At 46.4% G+C, this 26,672-nt stretch overlaps 1 protein-coding gene across 3 annotated transcripts in view; it reads left to right on the top strand.

The window, feature by feature from the left end:
* RAB30 (RAB30, member RAS oncogene family) overlaps positions 1–26,301 on the top strand; it is a 202,609-nt gene extending 176,308 nt beyond the window's left edge. For all 3 annotated transcript variants that reach the window (XM_073569188.1, XM_073569186.1, XM_073569187.1), the window contains 4 exons: positions 5,769–5,869; positions 13,987–14,070; positions 24,023–24,206; positions 25,159–26,301. In XM_073569188.1, coding sequence (XP_073425289.1) covers positions 5,777–5,869; positions 13,987–14,070; positions 24,023–24,206; positions 25,159–25,409 — 612 coding nt within the window. In that variant the 5' untranslated portion in view covers positions 5,769–5,776 and the 3' untranslated portion in view covers positions 25,410–26,301. The remainder of the gene's footprint in view (positions 1–5,768; positions 5,870–13,986; positions 14,071–24,022; positions 24,207–25,158) is intronic.
* The last annotated feature ends 371 nt before the right edge of the window (positions 26,302–26,672 follow it).

The following is a 26,672-nucleotide window of genomic DNA, read 5'->3' as shown; positions in this document are numbered from 1 at the left end:
AACTGTTATTTATGTGTATGTTACAGTAGTATTTTGGGATTGCAGTACTATTCAAGTGTATTGGATAGCAGTATTATTTATGTGTATGATACAGTCCTCTTTGTGTTTATAGGATTGCAGTGCTATTCTTGTGTATGGGATAGGCATGTTATTTATGTGTATGATGCAGTACTATTTATGCTTATTGTTACAGTACTACTGCAGTGCTGTTTATGTGAATAGGATAGCAGTGTTATTCGTGAATATGATAGCAGTGCTATTTATATGCATGATACAGTACTATATATGTTTATAGAATTGCAGTGCTTTTTAGGTGTATGATATAGTACTATTTATGTTTATAGGATTGCAGTACTGTTCAGGTGTATGGGATATGCATGTTATTTATGTGTATGATACAGTGCCCTTTATATTTATACGATAGCAGTGTTATTAATGTGTACAATACAGTACTACCATATTTATTTTTATAGGACTGCAGTGTTATTTATGTGTATTGGATAGCAGTGTTATTTATGTGTACAGTACAGTACTATTTATGTTTATAGGATTGCAATGCAACTTATGTGTATTGGATAGCAGTGTTATATGTACAATACTGTACTCTTTATGTTGATATGACTTCAGCGCTATTTATGTGTATTGGATATCAGTGTTACTTATGTAAATGATACACTACTATATATGTTTATAGAATTGCAGTGCTTTTTAGGTGTATGATATAGTACTATTTATGTTTATAGGATGGCAGTACTGTTTATGTATATGGGATATGCACGTTATTTATGTGTATGACACAGTGCTCTTTATATTTATACGATTGCAGTGTTATTTATGTGTACAATGCAGTAGTACTATTTATTTTTATAGGACTGCCGTGCTATTTATTTGTATTGGATAGCAGTGTTAGTTATGTGTATGATACAGTACTAGTTATGTTAATAGGATTGCAGTGTTATTTATGTGTATGGACTGGCGTGGTGCTGTTTCTGAAAGGAATCAACTATGCATTTCTAGCCTAGTGCAGCCCTTTTAATCCTCGAGGAATATTCTTGATGTCATTGCAGCAGACATGAAGTCTTCATCCTGCCTGTGGCTGCAATGATGGAAACTGAGATTTCTTACAAATCATCTTTAATGTTACAATATGTCACAAGTACAGATGGAGATGGCTCAGTAGCAAAGTATCCGCTGCCGGCTGATAGAAAGTTTTAGGGAAATTTAGTTTGATATCCCACAATTTTCAGGCAGAATTTTTTTGCAGATAAGTAACTGGTTTGGAACAAAATGTCATTTTTAGCAGTAATGATGACATCTGTACGACGGCCTGGAAATGAGACGGATTATTACTTATGATCTTGATGTCTCAATATGCAGATGTCTCGATTATTTTTTTTTTTTTTTTCATGGACCCATAGACTTGCATTGCCGATCTTGAGATGACGCTCTGATCAAAATCGGACGTCTCCAATATTTTCCGTGGACCGTTCTTTCCGAGGAAAAAAAATCGGACATGTGCACAGACAGCCCCATAGACTTATCATAGGCACGAGGGTTATCCGTGAATATCACAGATAGCACTCGTATGAGAAAATCGGACCCGTGACCGGTAAGGGTATGTTCACATGACGTTTTGTCCATCCGGTCAAAAATGCTGAGTTTTTCAAGTGGAAACAGCTAGAGGTTCTTTTTGTCCCGAAGATTGTGTTTTTTTTTAATACTTTCTTAACATGTCTTGAAAATTTTTTTTTAATGTCTGTGAATGTTTTTAAGTGTTTATTTTTTGCTTTTTTTGGGGGGGGGGAGTTGGGAGATTTTCTTACGACTTTTTTAAAATTCATTAATCGATGAATAAATCGTTTTTGCCTTAAAAAAAGAAAGAAACAAACAAACACTTATAAAGCATCTCAAAAGAATGCCCAGGCTTCTCCATGGCGCCTTTTTGTAGCCTTCCCAATGATTTATACTGTATTGTAAAGTATGGAGCGGCGTCATCGCGGGAATGGGTCGGTCACTTCTTTTAACCGCTTCTGGATACTTTGGCAAAAAAAACGCTCAAAAGCCGGAACGTATGAATGGCAATGACATTTTTCCAAGGAAACGAATAGGAAGAGGCTTTCAAGCATTTTCCGATTTTGCTTTTTTAGGTGTTCTTCAGAACAGACAAGTTAAAAAAAAAAAAACACCGGAAAAAATGTCCTTTCCATATCCATCCATATCTATACATCTATCCATCCGCTTAGTTCCATCATTGTTCTGGATGGGTATCATCAGTGTTCTATTCCGATGGCGTCATCCTCCGCATTCTGTTACCACGGTTACCTGCCGAGAGACGACGTTTGTCGTATTAAATGACACGGTGCGCGGTGTACCTCATCACACTAATCACAGTGACAGGGTCATACGAACTATTTACTTAGCGGACTAATTGAAATCAGATAGTGTGGGATTTTCCGGGGCGGCTTATTGACGAGGAGTTTGTCTGCTCTTATTAGCGACATTATATACAATCAGCGGAACAGTACTGGCTGCAGACATGGCGGCTAAGACAGGGAAGCACGCTGAGTATTCACAATTGGGTTTTGTCCTCGATACCAGTATTGGAATCGGCGCAAGAAATTAATCAAAACTGGTAACTAGGGAAAAGTGGAGAGGTCTCCCATAGCAACCAATAAGGATGCTGCTTTCATTTTCTAAAGGTCCTCTGAGAAATGAGAGCTGGAATCTAATTGGTTGCCACGGAGAGGTCGATGTGGCCCAGATCAGTAATAATCCCAATGGCTATAGGCCACAGCGCTGTCTCTTCTTCTAACTAGGTCTCTGTTTTTCCCGCTAAGGCCTTTTTCACACTTCAGTTTTCTGGCGTCAGTCAAAATCCGCCAGAGTGTGAAAAAATGGATCCATTTCCGTTTTGTGCCAGACGGATGCCACCGGATGCGTTTTTTGTACGAGAGAGAGAGAATTTTTTGCTGCCAAAACGGGACTTGGGATTAAATATCATGCAAAGAAAGTCTTCCGGGCATGCTCAGTATAAAAAGGTGGATCCGATGGCGGAGTACGTCAATTAACGGTTGGCAATGGATCCGCCGCCCATAGGCGACCATTATAACGCATGGCGGAGAGCGATGGGTCCGTTGCTATCCGCTGTTTTAACGCTCACAAAAAATGTTTCATTGTCCGTCCACTCAAGAGAGCGGACGCCAAAACTATGAAGGATCTGTCAAAAAACGGATGTAACTGATGGCCATCCGTCAAAATCCGCAGCAATGCAAGTCAATGGGAAAAAAATGGATCCGCCAAAAAAATGGCGGATCCGTTTTTTTTTTTTTTGCAAAACGGAGGATTTTGACTGACGTCAAAAAACTGAAGTGTGAAACAGGCGTAAGCCACAAGATCCTCCTCGCTGGGCCGCCTTCACGTTAACCGGCCCCCACCCTGTTCATTGTACTAGCCAAGACCAACACCTGTACGGAACGTCAGTGCTAAAAGCATCGGGCTCACTCGCGACTTGCGTTCACCTTTGCTGGCTTCCATCCATGAGTGGAGTCTCCTGGATCTTCGGTGTTTGACCAACGGTGGATGAAGGCAGATGACCTGGCTCTTGACTGGTGTTGTCTGGACTCCAGGTCTTGACCGTCGTAGGTCTGGTTTTTGGGTCTTGAATGGTTTACTATAGGTTCTGGGGCTCATCTGGTGCCACCTGGACTCTGTTTCCACACCACCCAATGCCTTGGGTTTTCTTCCATGGCTGGTCACCTGGGCCTCAGTGTCTCCCCTGACACACGTCTTTGCCTGTTCCTTTACTTGGTGTCAAATCCACTGCCGTTTTGGCGCGCTGGCCTTTTATACTGAAGTGCGTGATCAAGGTCACCTAACCCAGTGTTCCATCTAAACTCTTCCTTCCTAAAACGCTCCCTCTTCCAGTCAGTTCCGCAGGGTCCTGCTTTAGGCAAGAGGGGCCCCAAATGGCTACATACTGTATTGCTCCATCATATAAGCCTTTATGTTGCATTTACATGCGCTGAGTTCATGCCATTAAACAAAGGTGATCAACCATATTGAAGCCCTTCAGTGCTTGTTTCCCGACCTCTTTAACCGGCTGAGGAAGAATGATGGGGAGTGAACGAATAGATCAATCTGTCCCCATACAGTATACTGTTATCAGCAGCACATCGGCAGCTTACACTGTACACTGCTCCCATCTGCGCTGTCAAGACAGAAGTTGGGGGTGTACTACGACCGTGCGCTCTGTATTTTCCCCTGTCTGGTCGCCGGCTACCAGAGGTGAAACCGCATGCAGCCCTTAGACCCCCTTATAGCATAGACTAGAGGGGGCAAGCAGTGGGCCCTCTCTGTGTATAGGGGCCCATAGTGCCAATCCTGCTTGCACAGGAGATGGCAGTCTTCTTGCACAAATCCTGTACAGCGCTGAGGAGTCTCGTTTCTTATGGCGCACCTTCTTACATAAGGAGGGGCTAAAGGCGACCATTGACACCTCTACTATGTGATAATGGAATGCCATGGCAGCGGGAGGTCTACAGAAGTACCAGTTGCTACCATTTTGGTCCCCGCATATATATATATGTGTGTGTGTATATGTGTATATATATATATCTATACACAGTATATATATATATATACTGCTCAAAAAAAAAAAAAGGAAACACTATTTCATTTGCAACAGGCTGTTTGTGTTCCCTTTATTTCTTTGAGCAGTATATATACACCGTGTTTTGTGGATTTTAAGACGCACCCCAAATTTTGAGGAGAAAAATAGGAAAAAAAAACCTTTTTTTTAATAAAACGGTGGTGCCCCTTATAATCCATGCGTCTTATTGGTTACCGGGGGCGGTGGCTGCTGTGAAGCGGGGTCCCAGGGTCGGAGGAGGTAATAATGGCGCATCGCTGCAGGCCGCAGGCTGGGGTGAGGGGGTGTTCCGCTACGGGTGAAAATGGCTGCGGTGCTCTGTGGTGCGGGGGCTCCGCCGACATTTTGTGAAAGCCCGGAGACGGCCTGCACATCCTTTACTGCGATGCGGTGGCCTCTGGGAAAATGGCCGTCGAGGGCATCACATGCCGAGATCTCAACCTGAGCATGTGCTGCCCCCCATTTTTTATGAGCCCTATAACATTATATAGCCATATTAGTGCTCACCCAGCTTTCCCAGAAGAGCAAATTTGCCTAGTCATCTGGTCAATGCTTCCATATTATTAAATGACTAGGCAGATTTTCACCTCTTACCCAAGAATGGTGTGTGACTAGTCTTCTGCGACCTATAGTGACAATAATATTGCTTGTTACCCAGCTTTTCCAGACTTCTGAACAGCAAATTTTCCTAAACATGTGGTATTTCGCCTCTGTGGTCACATATAGCTGCAGATCTGTGCATCTCTGCCACCCGAAGCCTGGCTGGTGAATCCTGTTGTAGGGGCCATATTGATTGTCACCCAGCTTTCCCAACAGCAAATGCTCATTTTTTATCACAGTCATCAATGACAGACACAAAACTGGAGGTCTGAAACCTCCTGAGGCTGGATGTGTGCTAATTACATAACCCCATGCAATAATTAGCTGTGCAATCAATCCACGAGGTGGAGACCTTTGTCCTGTTTGCTTGCAGGGATAAAGTTCCCAGTCCAATTTCACAACAAGCCGGAATAAGGCGACACGTAGTCATGATCCACACAACATAGTCATCATCCGCACGACGTAGTGCGTGCTCAGTCCATAGGCGATGTACTGACCGTTCCGCTCTCTCCCTTCACAGCTGTGTAAATGAGTATGGAAGATTATGACTTTCTATTCAAGATCGTACTCATAGGGAACGCTGGCGTAGGGAAGACCTGTCTGGTGCGGCGGTTTACTCAGGTAAGGACGTCTCCATTCTCTGCATGCGCTAAGAATGTTGGATATTGCCGTGGTTGGTGGTTATACACCGGGCAATGGCAAATTGCAGAAAAAATCACGGCATTAATATAATTTATACTCTTCTCTAAGGGGAAAAAGTTTTGCTTAACTTTATGACTAGATATGGCCATATATTATTGCCACCATATGTTGGTGTCTGATGCTGAAGGAGGGAGTCCCCGCGACTTCAAGTAATTTGCACCTCCTAACCTGTGGATAGTTAGTGCTCCCTGAGTCTCTTCCACCAGTCGAGTACTGAACCCCCCTATCCCACAAGCACTTGTAATTATCGTTTCCCCTTTTAGGGGTTTTTTTTCTGCATTTTGCTGTAATTCAACATAAAACGTAAAAGAATAAAAAGTTAGACATTGTTGTATTTGCTTTACTTTTTATTATTAATGCCATTAATTGTGTTTTCTTATAGAACTATTTTATCACCCTAACTCTTAATTGTAATCCCATGCCCTAAAACCCTAACTCTATCTCTAAATGTAGCCCTAATCCCAACCCTAGCCCTACCCCTAACTGTAGTCCAAACCCTAACCCTTATCCCAGTCTTAAAGGGAACCTGTCTGCAGGTTTTTGCTACCTGATCTGAGAGCAGCCTGATGTAGGCAAAGAGACCCTGAATCCAATGATGTATCACTTAGTTTACAGTTGTGACACAAGGTGAGTTCTTAGATTTAGCAATGCAGCAGAGCTGAGAAAGCTGTCCCAGCCAGGCTTTGTATGTACATTGTCTATAGACAATGAGCTGCTTATCACAGGAGGGAGCGGAGTTGGACGAGAGCCCGTGCGCCAGCTAGTTGCAATGATAATGTCCTAGTGATAAAACCTTCATTGTGAGTAAACAAAAGCACACAGCCTTAGGTATGACAACTCAGTGAATTCTGTTTTTAGCCACTATCTAATGTTGTCCTCAGATTGCATAGCAAAAACCTGCTGACAGCCCTAGCCTTAATCCTAGCCCTAACTGTAGCCCCAACCCTAGCGTTACCCGTAATCATAGCCTTAATTGTAGCCCAACCCTATCCCTAATCCTAGCTCTAACTGTACCCCCAACCATAGCACTAAACACAGTCTTAATCCTAACTGTAGTCCCAACACTAGCTCTTATCCTAGCCTAAACTGTGGCTCATCCCTATCCCTATTCCTAGCCCTATCCTTAATCCAAGCTTTAATTGTAGTTCATACCTATCCCTAGCTTTAAAGGGAACCTGTCAGCAGGATTGTGCACAGTAACCTACAGACAGTGTCAGGTCGGCGCCGTTATACTGAATAAAATACCTTGGGTGATGAAATCTGTCTAGTGGTTGTTGTTTAATCTTTATTTTCAGTTAATGATAGGATCGTACCCCGGGGCGGCCTGTGGGGGGTCTTCATGTGGTGCTCTGATTAGATATTCATAATGCAGACTGCTGACAGGTCACTGATCGGCGATCTGCAAGAGCTGCTACTGCGCAGGCATGGGCGGCGCCATCTGTCACGGGGGGCTTAGTCCCACTAAGGCTGTAATACACGGGGGCCCTGTGATGTCCCTATAACTAGGGGAAACCCTGTCTGACCCTCAACCCAGGGTTTTTGCTGATGGTGCAAATGCCTGAGCCTCCACCCTTTCCTTGTCTCATGCTCAGCCCTGCACTTAACCCTCCACCCTCCACCCAGTGAGGAGACACACCACCAAAGCCCCCACACAAATAATGACAGACAGGGAGAACTTAAACTGCACCGCGCCGCATACACACAGGACTATACAGTAATGTGAACAGGGCACAACTAAACACAAATATGGGAAGGAGAAAGGATAACGACGGATCATACGACACCAGATACGAATCTCTCTCTCTGCAACACCTCCACTCCAGACCGGAACCACTTGGTATGAAACACAAGCTATAATCGGCGACGCCCATAGGCCAGCATGACTATTTAAAGACCGTGGGCGTGACTAACCATCCAACCTGGTCTCCAGCAGGATTAACCCCCGAGAGCCTGAAGATCAGGCCGGCGCCACTGAGGCTATAGTGGCTGGAGGTGGAACTACCTCTGCCTGCCGGACGCTGTGGTGTGAACAGCGTCCGACATGACTTTACCCCGTCTTCTACGAGGGACCTCCGGACCCTCAAGACTCATAGGACCCGGCTTGTCCGGATGACGACGGTGAAAAGAACTGACCAGCCGATCCGCATGTATGTCTGAGGCTGGAACCCAAGACCTCTCCTCCGGACCATACCCCCGCCAGTGCACCAAATACTGAAGAGTATGGCGTACTACTCGAGAGTCCACTACCTTGGCGACCTCAAACTCTAAATCGCCATCCACCATGACTGGAGGTGGCATCGGCGTCACGTCCACAGAGCCTACCACCTTTTTCAATAAAGCTCTGTGAAACACGTTGTGTATCTTGTACACCGCAGGAAGTTCCAACCGATACGCCACTGGGTTAATGATGGCAGAAATCCTAAAAGGCCCAATAAACCTTGGACCCAGTTTTAAAGATGGAATTTTGAGTCTTATGTTCTTCGTAGCTAACCACACCCATTCACCCACACACAGGTCCGGACCTGGCACACGTCTACTGTCAGCCACCCGTTTGTACCTGGCACTCATGCTCAACAAACGCTGTTTCACTCGCCTCCAGACTGATGACAATTGGGCTCCTAGCTGATCCTCCTCCGGGACACCCCCCGAGTCACCCTGACGTAAGGTACAAAACTGAGGATGTTGACCGTACACACAAAAGAATGGAGACTCTCCTGATGACTCTTGGCGGTGATTATTTAACGCGAATTCGGCCAGAGGAAGGAAAGTAGACCACTCCTCCTGGTTGTCGGACACAAAGCATCGTAAATATTGTTCTAGATTTTGGTTCATGCGCTCAGTTTGTCCATTAGACTGTGGATGAAACGCCGATGAATGTGACAACTTGATCCCCAAACGTGAGCAAAAAGCTTTCCAAAACCTCGCCACAAATTGCGTACCCCTATCCGATACTATGTCCGACGGTACTCCGTGGAGTCTGACCACCTCCTTCACAAATACCTGAGCCAACGTCTTAGCATTGGGCAATGAAGACAACGCCACAAAATGCGCCATCTTTGAAAAACGTCAACCACCACCAGGATGACCGTGTTCCCCGCCGAGGCTGGCAAGTCAGTGATGAAATCCATGGAGATTTCTGTCCATGGCCTATTGGGTACCCCCAGAGGCTGTAGCGTGCCAGCAGGACGGGTACGGCGTGACTTAGCCCTAGCGCACGTGATGCAAGCTGCCACGTATGAGACCACGTCCTGCCGGATTTTGGGCCACCAGAAACGACGCGATACCAGCTCTAAGGTGCCCCTCACCCCTGGATGACCAGCCAGTACCGAGTCGTGGTGTTCCTTCAACACCTTAAGCCGAAGATGCAGGGGTACAAATGATTTGTTGGCGGGAAGTCCTGGTGGTACCTCCTCTTGGGCCTCGGCAATCTCCGCCTCTACATCCGTCGTGAGAGCCGAGACCACTACCCCTTTCTGGAGGATGGGTACCGGCCTTTCCCGAGGTTCTCCCCCCGGAAAACACCTAGACAAAGCATCCGCCTTGGTGTTTTTAGCCCCGGGACGGTAAGTCACCAGAAAATTGAAACGAGTAAAAAACAATGCCCAGCGAGCCTGCCTAGGAGACAGACGCTTAGCCGACTCCAGATAGAGCAGATTCTTATGGTCGGTGATGACTGTGACCTGGTGAGCCGCCCCCTCCAAGAAGTGTCGCCATTCCTCAAAAGCCAGTTTGATGGCCAACAACTCCCTGTTGCCGATATCATAATTCCGTTCGGCCGGCGACAGCTTCTTGGAGAAGTAGGCGCATGGATGCATCTCGCTCAAGGACGAGCCTTGAGACAGTACTGCCCCCACTCCCACCTCCGACGCATCAACCTCCACCACAAAAGGTTTAGACACGTCTGGTTGCACCAGAATGGGGGCTGAAGCAAAACTATTCTTCAGACGCTCAAATGCACGTATAGCCACCTCAGGCCAGCTCGCCAGATCGGCACCTTTTTTTGTCATGTCCGTGAGCGGTCTGGCGATAGTCGAAAAGTGTTTTATAAATTTCCTATAATAATTCGCAAACCCAAGGAACCGCTGGAGTGCTTTCAGACTCTCCGGCCTCCCCCATTGCAGCACCGCTTGCACCTTAGCGGTGTCCATCTTAAAGCCGGCTGCGGACACAATATATCCCAAAAAGGGCAACTCCTGGACAAAAAATAAACATTTTTCCAGCTTAGCATAGAACTGGTTCTCCCGGAGCAACTGTAACACCTGCCTGACATGCTCCAAATGAGTGTCCCAATCGCTAGAATAAATGAGGATATCATCCAGGTACACAATCACAAATCTCCCCAGGACATGAGCAAATACATCATTAATAAAATGTTGGAAAACGGCAGGCGCGGTGGTCAACCCAAACGGCATAACCAGACTCTCAAAATGACCCTCAGGAGTGTTAAACGCCGTCTTCCACTCATCCCCCTGACGGACCCTTATGAGGTTATACGCCCCCCTGAGGTCCAGCTTGGAAAACCATTTCGCCCCCGCTACCTGGTTGAACAAATCCGGAATTAACGGCATAGGGTAAGGATCACGGATAGTAATCTGGTTTGACTCTCGGAAATCCAGACACGGGCGTAACCCCCATCTTTCTTCTTAATGAAGAAAAACCCCGTGGCTACAGGCGAGGACGAAGGCCGGATGTGTCCTTTGCTCAGACTCTCCGCGATGTAGTCTTTCAGAGCTTGTCTCTCAGGACCAGAAATATTAAACATCCTGGCCTTAGGTAATTTGGCCCCGGGTTTTAACCTGATCGCACAGTCATAGGCTCTATGTGGAGGCAGTTCTGAGCAACCCTTCTCAGAGAAAACATCTGCGAAATCCTGCAAAGCCTCCGGCAGGCTGGGCGTCACGGCGGACACACATGTGGCCAAGCAATTGTCTTGGCAAAAACCACTCCATTGTACTATGTCCTGAGTTTTCCAATCAATTACCGGGTTGTGTCTGGACAACCATGGAAAACCCAGGACCATTTGTGCTGGGAGATTACGGAGGACCCTACATGTAACCGACTCAGAATGTAGGACCCCAATGTGGAGTTTCACCTCTGCCACAAACTCCGTAATCTCCCCTTGAGGGAGGGGAACAGCATTAATGGTCACCACCTGTATGGGGTGAGGAAGTTTTTCAATCTTAAACCCAGCGGTGTGTGCAAACTCCTCATCTATGAGATTGGTGGCGGAACCGCTATCCACAAACACTGATATTGGTAGCTCTCTGCCCGCGATAATAACCTTGGCAGGGAGCATACATTGAGATACCATCATGGAGGATATGCATACGCTCAGTTGGGTCTCCTCCATACCCTCTGAGCTTAACAGTTTTCCGCCGATGTGACCCTCTTAGGTAGTACCGGGCAAACGTTAATATAATGACCTCTTTTACCACAGTAGAAACATGCTCCGGGCTTCCGGAATCCCGGAGCGCGACGCTTAACCTGTGCCACGCCAGCAATCTGCATAAGTTCAGGGGACTCATCTACTTCAACCACACTTGCACCTCTGCTTTCCCCCAGAGGTAGCGTCTCCTGTGCCCCCTGATGAAAACGGCGATCAATACGTATCACCAAACTCATGGCAGACTCCAACGATGCCGGAGACTCATACATCAGGAGGGCTTGTTTAACCCTCCCTGACACCCCATGCATAAACTGGCTCCGCAGCGCTGGGTCATTCCACTGTGTGTCTACGGCCCAGCGGCGAAATTCCGAACAATAGTCCTCTGCCAAGCGCTCCCCCTGGCGGAGGGCGCGGATTTTAGATTCCGCTAGAGCCAGTCGGTCAGGATCATCGTAAATGAGTCCGAGGGCAGAAAAAACATTATCAACAGAAAGAAATGTAGCAGAGTCAGCTGGTAAGGAAAATGCCCATGCTTGGGGGTCCCCACTCAGTAATGATAACACCAGGCCCACCCGCTGAGCCTCATTTCCTGAGGAGATTGGCCGCATGCGGAAGTATAACTTGCAGGCCTCCCGAAATACGACAAATTTGCTGCGATCCCCTGAAAAACGTTCTGGCAGCGGGATCTTCGGCTCTGCACCGATACCTGCAGATACCGTTTGCACTTTCGCTACTACCAGGCCCTGCTGCTGAACTGCCCCTTTCAACTCGGAGACCTGTAAGGACAGCGCCGCCAACTGGCGGGTTATGGAATCTAATGGATCCATGGACTCCTGAAAAAATGTGGGCCGATTATAATGTCACGGGGGGCTTAGTCCCACTAAGGCTGTAATACACGGGGGCCCTGTGATGTCCCTATAACTAGGGGAAACCCTGTCTGACCCTCAACCCAGGGTTTTTGCTGATGGTGCAAATGCCTGAGCCTCCACCCTTTCCTTGTCTCCTGCTCAGCCCTGCACTTAACCCTCCACCCAGTGAGGAGACACACCACCAAAGCCCCCACACAAATAATGACAGACAGGGAGAACTTAAACTGCACCGCGCCGCATACACACAGGAATATACAGGGCACAACTAAACACAAATATGGGAAGGAGAAAGGATAACAACGGATCATACGACACCAGATACGAATCTCTCTCTCTGCAACACCTCCACTCCAGACCGGAACCACTTGGTATGAAACACAAGCTATAATCGGCGACGCCCATAGGCCAGCATGACTATTTAAAGACCGTGGGCGTGACTAACCATCCAACCTGGTCTCCAGCAGGATTAACCCCCGAGAGCCTGAAGATCAGGCCGGCGCCACTGAGGCTATAGTGGCTGGAGGTGGAACTACCTCTGCCTGCCGGACGCTGTGGTGTGAACAGCGTCCGACATGACACCATCTTGGCGGAGGAATTTTTTTTATTCTCCAGCAAGATGCCTGCGCAATAACAGCTATCAGATCTCTATACACACCAATAGCTGCTACTGCGCATGCGCGGCGGGCGCCAGTTTCAAAATTACTTTTTTTTTTTTTACTTGCTCAATAACATGAATTACAGTGATTACTAGGACATTAAACATGCAATAATGCTGCAGCGCAGGGAGCGCAGGGGTCACGGCCGGCACTTGCCTGCAGAAGGGTTTTTTTTTCTTCAGTATGTGCAGATATTCATTATGTAAACTAGGGGGCGATCAGTGACCTGTCAGCAGGCTGCATTATTAATACCTAATCAGAGACCACATGAAGACCCCCCACAGGCCGCCCCGGGGCACGAGCCTGTCATTAACACAAAGCTAAAAATAAAGATTAAACAACAACCACAAGACAGATTTCATTACCAGGTATCATTGTAATCAGTATAACGGCGCCGACCTGACACTGTAGGTCACTGTGCACAATCCTGCTGACAGGGGCACGTTAACCATAGCGCCAACCCTTAGCCCTATCTCTAATCCAAGCCTTAATTGTGTCTCATCCCTATCTGTAGCCTCAACCCCTTGTCCTAACCCTAGCACTAATACCAGTCTTAATCCTAACTGTAGCCCCAACCCTAGCCCTAATCCTATCCCTAATTCCAACACTATCCCAAGACCTACTCTAAGTTAGGGTAGGAAAAAAAGTGTGTAAAAAAATTTAAATTTAATTTTTAAATTTGGCACCTTTCTGCCAGCAGGTCTCTGTCTCTGTCTTTGTGTGAGAGAACAAACCGCAGCCCATACACAATGCACATGATTCAGCACTGTCTTGCTCAGATTCTGTCTACTCGATTTTTGCCTATGCAGAGCACAGTAACTGATGACAAACTCATCGCTGCGCTCTGCGTAGGAACAGGAGCAAAATCAGTCACCGGCTGCCAGGAGGGAGCAGTCGCTCTGAGATGAAGCGGTTCTTGCCGTTGGATATAGTTTGACAGTGGAAGGGCAAAGTATGCCCCCTCGTAGAATGTAACGCCCCCGAGGGGTGCCTTTGGTGCCACTTATTTCTGTATAAGGGACTTAAGAGAAAAAATACACATTGACGAGTTTTATACAGATATATGGAAGTAAAGGGGCATCCTACACTCATCAATCGTTCATAGGCTGTCTGTTCCATTTACAGGGTCTCTTCCCACCAGGCCAGGGGGCCACCATCGGGGTAGATTTTATGATTAAAACAGTGGAAATAAAGGGTGAAAAAATAAAGGTAAGATTGCCGATTATATTGTGAAAATTATACAATATTGTATAGGTAAATTATATACATATAGGACCCTCCTCCTTTTATAAAAAGTTGCCTTAAAGGAAGCGCAAAAACCTTCTTCACAGGTTGTATGTGGTGATGAGGTTCACTTACTTAAATGAAACAGAGCTGGAATACATGACAACCCGCCCATGTTCAGTCTTACAACATTATTTCTCTCTATGGGATGGCGGTGTAATATACAGTGGGGCAAAAAAGTATTTAGTCAGTCAGCAATAGTGCAAGTTCCACCACTTAAAAAGATGAGAGGCATCTGTAATTTACATCATAGGTAGACCTCAACTATGGGAGACAAACTGAGGAAAAAAATCCAGAAAATCACATTGTCTGTTTTTTTTTCATTTTATTTGCATATTATGGTGGAAAATAAGTATTTGGTCAGAAACAAAATTTTTCCATTCTACATGACGGCACCACGAGAGAGGGGATCCGCCCTACGAGGACAGGAAACCTTCAAGATAAAAGGGGCGGCTCCTCTCTCCGCATCAGTTGGTTTCCTGTCCTCGACGGGGAACCCTCAAGATGAAAGCCTCTTGAAGATTTTGAAGAAAGAAGAGGATGCCTGGATCCGGGTCGGGTGATTAATGGCAGGCATGGATTTGCTACACCCGACGCCGGGTACCGGTAGTCGCCTCGGGGGCCATATATGCCTATGTCCCCCCTGAGCGAAGGCATGGCCACAGCCGGTAGGGCAGATGCCCAGGCGAAGCGGGGTACCTTGGCGGTGGACCCTCCAAGATGACAGCACACAAAGAAGGTCCAGGGAGGCCACTTGCAGTGTTCCCTCCCTGTCGACATACAGTGGCCATGCAGCCCAGGAGACACATCGGTGCCCGGGCAGAGAAAAAGGCTCCTCGGAGGCCACAGACAGTGTACCCTCCCTGTTGAAAACCAGACACCGGACCCCGCAGCGGAAAGGAAAGGTATACCTGCAGTCAGTGGTGGCCAGGCAGGTAAGGGGTGTCTGGGGGCCCCGAAGCAAGTAGGGCCCAGGCGCTCACCCGGCCCAGGTTCGTATGGCCGCATCGGGAGGCGCGCGCGTTGGGAGTGCGCATGACGGCCGATGAACCGGAAGTGGTTGCGTGCGACCCGGAAGTAGACAGCACCGCGGCTGCGAGAGGCAGAAGGTGTGCACGGTCCCGGGGGGGCACGCAGAGGGCACGTGCGCGCGCGCGCGTCCACACAGACACTAGCGGGGCAGGTGCGGGACCAGGTGGTCAAAAAAAAAAAAAAAGAGGTGCTATTTAAGATCGCCAGAAATGGCGAGCAGGCATCACAGCACCAATTTTGAGTTGGAGGTGACTACTCGCAGCCATAGGCAGCATAATGGAGAGCCCTTCGCCAGAGCATGTGCAACCGCGCCAGGAAGCAAAGGAGAGGCGGTCGTGCTCAGAGGAGAAAGCAAAGACACGCCGCAGCAGTAGTGTGAGCCACTCGGGCAGCGCACGGACGGATCGTCACCGCAGGAAAGAGGGGTCCATAGTCTCGTTGGGAGACAGTGAAAGGACCAGTCAGCCTCCAGATCCGGTACCCATTCTGTGAAGCGCCCGAGTGGTGAGTGAACTTCGAGAAAGTCCAGTAATCTAATGTCTGTTCTCTTTCTCTTTTCTCCTCCCTTCCCTCTCCTCCTCCTCTTACATACATTGGCGGGGTGGAGTATAGGAGGTCCCTAAGAAATGTAGAGGAAAGTCTAAAAATAAAGAATGTGCTTTATGTAAAAGTCCCGTAGAAGCAGCCTGGAACAAAAAGTTATGCCAGGAGTGCATTAACAAGACCATAGCGGAGGAGACACCCTCATTTTCGGATAGTCTGAGGTCCATAATTCAGACAGAAGTTTCCAAGTCAGTAAGAGCATTACAATCTGTAGATACAGAGAGGAAAACTAGGAGATCAAGCCCCTCAGGGGTCTCTCAACAAGACTCTACAGGGTCAGAGGAGGACTCAAATAAGACGCAGTATTCAGGAAGTAGCTCGGACGGGGAAGATACGTTCCCAGTAGAAACTACGGATGAACTCATTAAAGCAGTTAGATCTACCATGGGGCTAGTAGAAGAGCGAGTAAAAAAGACAGCCCAAGAACTCATGTTCAGTGGACTGCAAAAGAAAAAACGTAAGACCTTCCCTGTTAATGAGCAACTGAAAGCACTCATAATACGCGAATGGGAAAAACCAGAAAGGAAGTCCCAGATAACGAATTCCCTGAAGAGGAGATACCCCTTTGAGGAAGAGGCATCCTCATCCTGGGATAGGGCCCCCAAAATTGATGTAGCGATATCAAAGGTCGCCAGAAAATCTTCCCTACCCTTTGAGGACCTGGGGTTTCTAAAAGAACCGCTGGACCGGAAGGCGGACAATTGCCTTAAGGCAGCCTGGGAAACCTCGGCTGGGGCACTAAGACCCGCCATTGCAGCCACTTGTGTGGCTAGGTCCCTGAAGATATGGACAGACAACTTGGAGGATCAATTAGAACAAGGAGTTCCCAGAGAGACGATTCTGGAAGCATTACCGGCTATTAGAGCGACGGCAGACTTTCTCGCAGAGGCGTCAGCAGATTCGGCCAGGCTAGCGTCAAAGTCAGCAGCCTTAACCAATGTAGGACGGCGTGCGGTATGGCTCAAATGCTGGCCGGGGGACACTCAGGCAAAAATGAAACTTTGCTCTCTACCATGTGAAGGAAATTTCTTATTCGGTCCGGCATTAGATGAAGTGTTGGAAAAAGCGAGTGATACAAAAAAGAACTTTCCGAAACAACCATTTCAAGCCTTTCAGCGCTCCTTTCAGAGGGGCCGAAAATTCAGAAGACAACAATTTAAAGATCGTGACAGAAACAATTCTGACAGACGATACAGAGGAGGGAGAGGCTTCTATTTCAGTAAACCCCCAAGAGAAGCCAAAAAACCCGCCCAGTGACGGTCCTTCTCAGGTGGGGGGAAGGCTCTCTCACTTCCTCCCAGCCTGGGAAAGGATCTCATCCAGCACCTGGATCCGACAGATAGCAGGGTCAGGTCTGGAGTTAAAATTCCACCACGGGCCACCACAAAAATTCATTCAAACTCCGGTACAATTATCTCAAGAAAGACAAAAGAGTTTGGAGGAGGACGTATTATCGCTTATACAAAAACTCGTACTGGAAGAAGTTCCAGAAAAAGAAAAGAAGGAAGGCTTTTACTCCCCCCTATTTCTGATAAAGAAACCAGACGATTCCTGGAGGACGATTATAAATCTGAAAGGCCTCAACAAGTATCTAGTAGTCCCATCATTCAAGATGGAGACGATAAGATCTACAGTGAAACTCCTCTTCCCTCGGTGTTACATGTCGGTCCTGGATCTCAAGGATGCTTACTATCATGTCCCGATCCGGCAGCAAGACCGCAAATATCTCAGGGTGGCAGTCCAGATAAAATCTCAGTGGCATCACTTTCAGTACAAGGCTCTGCCCTTTGGGGTAGCAACAGCCCCCCGGGTCTTCACGAAATTAATTGCGGAGGTCACGGCACATCTCAGAGAAAAAGATGCTCTAGTAATACCATATCTGGACGACTTCTTGATAGTGGGGAAAGATTTCGCTCACTGTCAGGAACAAGTCAAGATGGTGATAGAGACTCTTCAGACTCTGGGTTGGCAACTGAACCTCAAAAAATCCAGATTGGAGCCAACAATGGTCCAGAATTTTTTGGGCCTAACAATAGACTCGGTAATACAGGAATGTCGCCTCCCAAAGGAGAAAGAAGAGAAAATAAAAAATCTAATCAGGACAACATTAGGAAAGCCAACAATGACTCTGAGGAAAGCCATGTCAGTGTTGGGGTCCCTAACCTCCTGCATACCAGCGGTAAAATGGGCTCAATTTCACACAAGGGAACTTCAGTGGTGTGTGTTACAAAGCGATCTGACGCTTCAAGGGCAGTTAGAACAGAAGCTCACCATCCCGGATCCTGTACTCCAGTCACTAAGGTGGTGGTTACAGATAGAGTCCTCTCCGAGGGGTGTACCCTGGACATATACAGCCTCCAGAGTAGTCACGACAGATGCCAGTCCCTGGGGCTGGGGAGCCCATCTAGACACCCTATGGCTCCAAGATCCTTGGGCTCAGGAGGAAAAAGATCTATCCTCAAATGAGTGGGAGCTACTAGCCATCGAAAGAGCGCTGGAAGGATTGCTGACACACCTGAGAGGACATCATGTGAAAGTCCTATCGGACAATCGTACAGCAGTTGCATACGTGAACCATCAGGGGGGCACCCGTTCTCGGGCATTAATGGAAATAGCAAGAAGAATCCTGACTCTGGCGGAACATCAGTTTCTCTCATTATCGGCCCTGCATATCCGAGGCGTGGACAACCTGAAGGCGGACTTTCTGAGCAGAAACCACTTAAAGCAAGGCGAATGGTGCCTAAAAGAGTCCATTTTTCAACAAATTGTGCAGAGGTGGGGAAAACCCATAATAGATCTCTTCGCCTCAAAAACCAACAGAAAAGTTCAAAAATTCTGCTCCCTAAGGCCAGCTGACATGCCACTGGCGGTAGACGCCTTCAGGATAAAATGGACATCAGGTCTCCTGTACGCCTTCCCTCCGATATGCCTCATTCCATTAGTCCTGAAGAAGATCAGGTAGGACCAAGCCAGAGTAATTATGATAGCTCCCTTTTGGCTAAAAAGGCCGTGGTTCTATTGGCTAAGAGTGATGTCAGTGACAGACCCATGGGTGCTCCCAGAGGACCACGACCTCCTAACACAGGGTCCCTTCAATCACCCTCCGAATTCCAGGCTGCATTTGACAGCCTGGAATTTGAAAGGTCACTGTTAGAGAAGAAAGGTTTTTCAGCAAGGTTGATTGCCACCCTAATCAGTAGCAGAAAGCCAGTGACTACAAAAATATACGGGAGAATATGGAGAAAATTTTTGTCCACCTCAGGCCCAATACAGGAGGGGGAGGTACCTGTGAGGGCAGTGCTAGAGTTTCTACAAAGGGGTTTAGACTTGGGTTTAGCGGTCAGCACCCTGAAAGTACACGTCTCAGCCCTGGCAGCATTATTCAACTATGACCTGGCAAACGATAGATGGGTCGCCAGATTTATCCGGGCCTGTGCTAGAGCTGACTCTGTCCCATCTCCTAAACCTCCTCCCTGGGATCTAAATTTAGTCCTATCATCTCTAACGGAAAGCCCATTTGAACCAATAAACGCAACATCAGATAAAGTGTTAACTTTAAAAACAGCCTTGTTAGTGGCACTCACATCGGCACGAAGGGTTGGGGACTTACACGCACTATCAGCAGACCCGCCATACACTCAGGTTATGGACGATAGAGTCGTGTTAAGATTAGATCCAGCATACCTCCCTAAGGTAGTGTCGAAATTCCACAGAGCTCAGGAAATAATCTTGCCATCCTTTTTTCCTAACCCCGGTAACAAAAAGGAAGAGAGATTACATTGCTTAGACGTTAGGAGATGTATCCTACAGTATTTAGAGGTGACAAAACCATGGAGGAAACAGAGGGCCTTATTTGTCTCATATCAGGGGGCAAGGAAAGGCCTTAAAGCCTCTAAGCAAACTATAGCTAGATGGGTGAGAGAGGCCATCATACTAGCATATAGTAGTGCAGGCAGGGCTGTTCCAGAGGGCCTAAAAGTCCACTCCACGAGGGCCATGGCAACGTCCTGGGCGGAGAGAGCGGACGCCTCCATCGACCAAATCTGTAAGGCGGCCACTTGGTCCTCTCCATCTACCTTTTTCAGACATTACAGATTAGACCTATCTGCTGCCTCTGATCTCACATTTGGGAGAAGAGTGTTACAGGCAGTAATCCCCCCCTAAAGAGAATACAAATCTCTGTAACTCTCTCGTGGTGCCGTCATGTAGAATGGAAAAACACGGGTATTACATACCTGGTAATGTGTTTTTTCATGACACATGACGGCACCCTTATATTCCCGCCCTATTTGATCACGTCATTAGTTGGGTGTTTTGTTAGTATTATACACTCCCTTGGTGTTGAAAAGTTAGCAGTATAAAATATGTATTATTTGTGTGTCCACTAACCTGCGGAGTTCCTCTCGTGCTCTGTAAAACAACTGATGCGGAGAGAGGAGCCGCCCCTTTTATCTTGAAGGTTTCCTGTCCTCGTAGGGCGGATCCCCTCTCTCGTGGTGCCGTCATGTGTCATGAAAAAACACATTACCAGGTATGTAATACCCGTGTTTCATCTCAATACTTTGTGATATATCCTTTGTTGGCAATGACAGAGGTCAAACGTTTTCTGTAAGTCTTCACAAGGTTGCCACACACTGTTGTTGGTATGTTGGCCCATTCCTCCATGCAGGTCTCCTCTAGAGCAGTGATGTTTTTGGCTTTTCGCTTGGCAACACAGACTTTCAACTCCCTCCAAAGGTTTTCTATAGGGTTGAGATCTGGAGACTGGCTAGGCCACTCCAGGACCTTGAAATGCTTCTTACGAAGCCACTCCTTCGTTGCCCTGGCGGTGTGCTTTGGATCATTGTCATGTTGAAAGACCCAGCCACGTTTCATATTCAATGCCCTTGCTGATGGAAGGAGGTTTGCACTCAAAATCTCACGATACATGGCCCCATTCATTCTTTCATGTACCCGGATCAGTCGTCCTGGCCCCTTTGCAGAGAAACAGCCCCAAAGCATGATGTTTCCACCACCATGCTTTACAGTAGGTATGGTGTTTGATGGATGCAACTCAGTATTCTTTTTTCTCCAAACACGACAAGTTGTGTTTCTACCAAACAGTTCCAGTTTGGTTTCATCAGACCATAGGACATTCTCCCAAAACTCCTCTGGATCATCCAAATGCTCTCTAGCAAACTTCAGATGGGCCCGGACATGTACAGGCTTAAGCAGTGGGACACGTCTGGCACTGCAGGATCTGAGTCCATGGTGGCGTAGTGTGTTACTTATGGTAGGCCTTGTTACATTGGTCCCAGCTCTCTGCAGTTCATTCACTAGGTCCCCCCGCGTGGTTCTGGGATTTTTGCTCACCGTTCTTGTGATCATTCTGACCCCACGGGGTGGGATTTTGTGTGGAGCACCAGATCGAGGGAGATTATCAGTGGTCTTGTATGTCTTCCATTTTCTAATTATTGCTCCCACAGTTGATTTCTTCACTCCAAGCTGGTTGGCTATTGCAGATTCAGTCTTCCCAGCCTGGTGCAGGGCTACAATTTTGTTTCTGGTGTCCTTTGACAGCTCTTTGGTCTTCACCATAGTGGAGTTTGGAGTCAGACTGTTTGAGGGTGTGCACAGGTGTCTTTTTATACTGATAACAAGTTTAAACAGGTGCCATTACTACAGGTAATGAGTGGAGGAAGAGGAGACTCTTAAAGAAGAAGTTACAGGTCTGTGAGAGCCAGAAATCTTGATTGCTTGTTTCTGACCAAATACTTATTTTCCACCATAATATGCAAATAAAATGAAAAAAAACCAGACAATGTGATTTTCTGGATTTTTTTTTCTCAGTTTGTCTCCCATAGTTGAGATCTACCTATGATGTAAATTACAGACGCCTCTCATCTTTTTAAGTGGTGGAACTTGCACTATTGCTGACTGACTAAATACTCTTTTGCCCCACTGTATGTGTGTGATATAGCAGCATTATTTATACTGATAATAGTAGTGTTATGTATACTTTGCAGTGTTGCTATTGACATTTACGGTATAGTGACTGTGTGTGTGTGGGTTAGCAATTTTATTTATGTATGTGACATGGTAGTTGTCACGATGACCCGTCCTGTGTGATGCGACCCGAAGGCCGGTAACTGAAACAACAAGACGCGGCACGTGAACTGTCCTGTGTGACACGGCCCGCAGGCCGGTAACTAAAACAACAAGGGGAAGGGGAAACAGTTACAACGGTGGGCCCTGCAATAAGGAACGGGGATATGGAGACCTCCTGCACTCCCCTGAGTCAGTGTCCCTAACACTCCTAACGTTCCCTATGCCGGTTCCACACCTGGCGCCGATCAGGAACCTGTCGCCCTAGCACACCCTACACCTATCCCTTGCTAGGGAACTGGGTGGCGCAGGCACTGGCCCCCCCGCTGTACTAATACGCATTAAGGAAAAACACAAGACAGGGAAACACCACTTAGCTTTACTCTGTTGCTCTTGCTCCCGGCAACAGAGTCCACCACCAGAACGCAGCTTTCCTCCTGAATGGCTGCCACCAAGCTCTGTCAGAGTTGCTAGGAAATCCCCTTTGACCCCTTCCACAACAGCGCTCAGACAGTGCTGCAAGGAACGCTCTCCAGTTCCTTCCTCCACCAAGGATGGTTGAAATGAACACTATCACCAACACTGATTGCAACACCTGAGACTCTTTTATAGCAGAGCCAGAGCAATCACACCTGCATTATAATCATGTGCACTTACTAAAGAAACCAGAGTGCAATGACGCTCACCACCTCCGGGGGCAAACTTAACACAAAAGACACCACTGTGTAATAATCCTAATGGCCACCGGGGGCAAAAACCCAAACTTAGGCACAGCTTAAGGGAAAAAAAAGGTTACCTGTGCTTTTTATCAGTCATGATCCAGCATGGATCATGACAGTAGTACTATTTATTGGACATGGGGAATGAGAGAGGGTTGTCCTAGTAGTGGACAACCCCTTTAAGGAACAGTGTTGTCAAGGAGTGTTATGGGCCCTTGCGTTGAGGTTGATTTGCTAAATCGTAGGTGAGGGTGAATAGCAAGGACTAGAGGCTAAGATGCTAGACGGCATTTGGATTAATGAAATCCTTGACGGCAGAGTATGCAGGACTATAGATGAGAAACATTAGATGCAGCTGTACTACAAGATAAATAGAGAAGTACATGCATGTAATGAGGTATCTTGCAGCAAGAATATGGTTAACCACAGGATAGCAGTCATATTTTGCAGCAAGGATATGGTTAACCACAGGAGATCAATAGAATAATAGTGAGTAAAAGCACCAACAAAACAGTAGCGAATAACTAAACTAGTACCTTGATTGCAGAGATGAGCACAATAGAGCCGAGAGAGCAATAGCTGCAATAGTCACTGGGTTGAGCTAGGAAAGCAGGCAGGAGTTGCAGAGGGAGTATAATTGTCCAGCTGACTGAAGTAGAGTCAAAAGGAAGATATGGTTAAATCCTGCAAAAAAAACAACAAAACGTGGTAGCAAGTTGCCATACATCCTGAATACACCGGCAACTCATGGCTGCCTGAGCCAGCCTTAAAAAGCCTTGGGTGAACACAACAGAGATGCTTGACATGTTACTAGAGTAAGCTGGCACGTACTTGTACAGAGGGAGCCGGCTATGGGAGAAGGGAGCAAGGCTTGGTGCTGGAGCCAGGACCATAACTTCTCTGACTATACAGATCAAGACATAAGTGTTGACACTACTTATAAGAAGACGACAGCACCTGATTGTGGCTTCTTGCTGAGTCTTGTCCTCATGCCCCATTGTGAGGACCCCCAACTGATGTAGTGAATCTAATTGGTCTGGCAATGCTCCCTGGGAAGATTATGCAAAATAGCGCTTCCTCCAGAAGAAGGAAAGCTCTCTCTCTAGTGCCACCTATTGGAGGCAGCTTGAATTATGGATTATTTGTGTCCAATAGGTGGCAGTAGGGATGCAGCTTTATTTTAGAGAAGTCATTCATTCTGGCGCCAGGGAGCTTATGGAGGTTTGTGTCCTATTTTGCAGTTGTGATAGGATCCTGCCTGTTTTGTGCACATCTGAAAGGAGTCGCTCGTTGTTTTGCTGAGTTGGTTCAAAATTTTCCAAAGAGTCACTACAAATCTTTCGGCTGGCTCGTATTTTCTCTGCCAGCTTAAGTATATCCGCTGTTAATTTCGGCGATGCTAATGCTCCTCTGCGTTTCTTTTCTTTTGGGCTCCTTAGCTCCAGATATGGGACACCGCCGGCCAAGAGAGATTTCGTTCCATCACCCAAAGTTATTACCGCAGTGCCAACGCTTTGATTTTAACCTATGACATTACATGCGAGGAATCTTTTCGCTGCCTTCCGGAATGGCTGCGGGAGATTGAACAGTACGCTAATAATGAAGTCATCACTGTGCTAGTGGGTAAGTCAGGAACCTAACCCTAAAACTGCCATAATATATTCCCCACATTCTCCCATGCCAACACTTCCCTGCTTCCCGTTTTTGCACCCTTTTGTTTCCCTGAACACTGCTGGCTGTAGAATGAGTTAACTGACATACATCAGTGAGCCCATCTGATGGTGAGCTGGTAACTATTGTCTTTTTCTGAGCTACTCTGCACTGATTTATGACCACAGAAAAGTTCAGCTCAACTTTGATGTGGTCCTTGGTCATAAATCAGCATAGATCAGTTTCGAAAGAGCCAGATAAAAGAATTTAAAAAACGAATGTCAAAATGAGCTTACTCACAGATTTTTAGTCTACTTATTCTTCAGGCAGTAATAAGTTATCATAGCCAAAAGGTGCAACGCTTTTTAGTGAAATGCCAAATTTACTTTTAGCAAAAAATGTATGCATTTAAGTAAAAAAAAAAAAGTCTCAAAACGTGTCGTTGCCCTTTGATCTAGGACTATTTTATAGGCTTTTCTAAAAAAAAATAAATATATCATGGGTTCGAAAATAGATATCTAAAGTGTGCCCTTTTTACTTCAGTACACCCTTGAGCACCCAAGGTACTAAATAAGGATAGTTATACTAAAACAGATCCATCAACAGCAGCTGCGTTTTTGGATAGTTAATAGAATGTTAGAGTTGGAAGGGACCTCCAGGGTCATCATGTGGCCATCTCAGACAGATGTCTGTCCAGCCTCTGTGTGAAGACTTCCATTGAAGGAGAACTCACCACCTCTCGTGGCAGCCTGTTTCAATCATTGATCACCCTCACTATTTGGTTTTCTACAACTCAGAGCAAAAACAAGACCGTGTTAATAGTGTTAATGCGAGGGAATTAAATTCTGTACCTTTCATTTTGTTCCAATCTTTGTGGACCACAAACATGTTCACATCACACTTTGTTCTTCACCTCTAAATACAGGAAACAAGATCGACCTGGCAGAGCGGAGGGAGGTCTCCCAACAAAGAGCTGAAGAATTTGCTGGATCCCAAAACATGTATTACTTAGAAACCTCGGCCAAAGAATCGGACAACGTGGAGAAACTCTTTCTGGACTTAGCGTGCCGCCTCATCAGCGAGGCCAGGCAAAACGCGTTGGTGAACAATGTAGACTCTTCTTTGCCGGGAGAAGGAAAAACCATCAGTTATTTGAACTGTTGTAATTTTAACTAGTCGACAGGTAAAGCAAAAAAAAAGAAAACATTCACTATGGGCTGAAGGCCTTTTCACCAGATGGATTCCCTCTGGTTGATGTTGCTACATTTCTGGCCATCGAAGGCAGAGGACCAATACGCAAGTCACCAAGGTTTGGTGGCAGGCGGCCAAGAGGAGGACACAAAGTTGTGAGTCCCGTCGATAAGTCTTGGATACAAACTTGGAACATAACCCCTCTATATACATATATAACAAGATGCTGCGAACCATGCTTGAGATTACGTTCTACTTCTTGAATTTTTTTTCTTCTTTTTTTCCTTTCTCTTTTATGGTAGATAGAAAAGCATCACCGAGAAAGCAGAAGAGAGAGACTGGAGATTATAATAATTTGGAATGCTAGCTCAACTTTTAATGCAACTTTTTTCAGTCCTTGACCCAACCGAGACCTTCTCTTAGATTTTAATCATCGATTTTTATGGATATCCTATGACAGTGATAGAAAGAAGATCAATTTTCCATGACTTCTACCAGAAAAGAATGAACGTTTTATTCTTTTATTTTGCATTTAGAACTCTTCAAAAAGATCTCCAGCGTAAAATCTTGGCTGCCAGTATGAATCTTTATTTTTTGCCAAAAAGAATTAAATATGTTCTTTTGTGACCGGTCTTAAGTAGAGGAGCCATTGTTTGTACAAAAATATCATCCCACAGTTCTGGGATGATGGGATGGGTGGATTTAATGGTTTTATGTGCGGACCGACCAAGCCTTCCTAATCATGTCTGTAGAATTTTGCAAGAGGAATATACACTGTAACCCATAAAAACAAGTCTTTTTTTTTTCTATTTCATGATGATATACCCTTGAATTACTGAATAAACAGTTGTATGGGTTTCAACTCCCTCCACCATTATAGAGGAAATATGTATCTGACATGCATGGTTTGGTGATAGCAAGTATAAGCATTAGCGGAACGGCAAACAAAAAATCTTTTCTCTTTGGGCTACCATATAGTCTATATGTTTACTATTGCTTTAATTATATAGGCTCATGGGTCATCATAGTCATGTCTTCTAGGCTTCAGTCTGCTTTTTTGCAGGACATGCCCCTTTCCATGCCCTTAGTCTTGAGGGTAGGTATGAGACTTGGTGGAACACACAGGAAAAATTCAGGGAGAGCTATTTTTGAGGCTTCTTTGGTGCCTGAGAGGCTTGCCAAATTTTCCAGGAATGTTGGAGGTGTCACCCTTTTCTGGTAACCTTCTGGATTTTCCAGGAAATATGG

Source organism: Dendrobates tinctorius, unplaced genomic scaffold, assembly GCF_039654945.1.
Source record: "Dendrobates tinctorius isolate UK_male_01 unplaced genomic scaffold, ASM3965494v1 ptg000023l, whole genome shotgun sequence".
Classification (NCBI taxonomy): domain Eukaryota; kingdom Metazoa; phylum Chordata; class Amphibia; order Anura; family Dendrobatidae; genus Dendrobates; species Dendrobates tinctorius.
The sequence above is the reverse complement of the archived record's forward strand: the minus strand, read 5'-3'. Positions and strand labels throughout refer to the sequence as shown.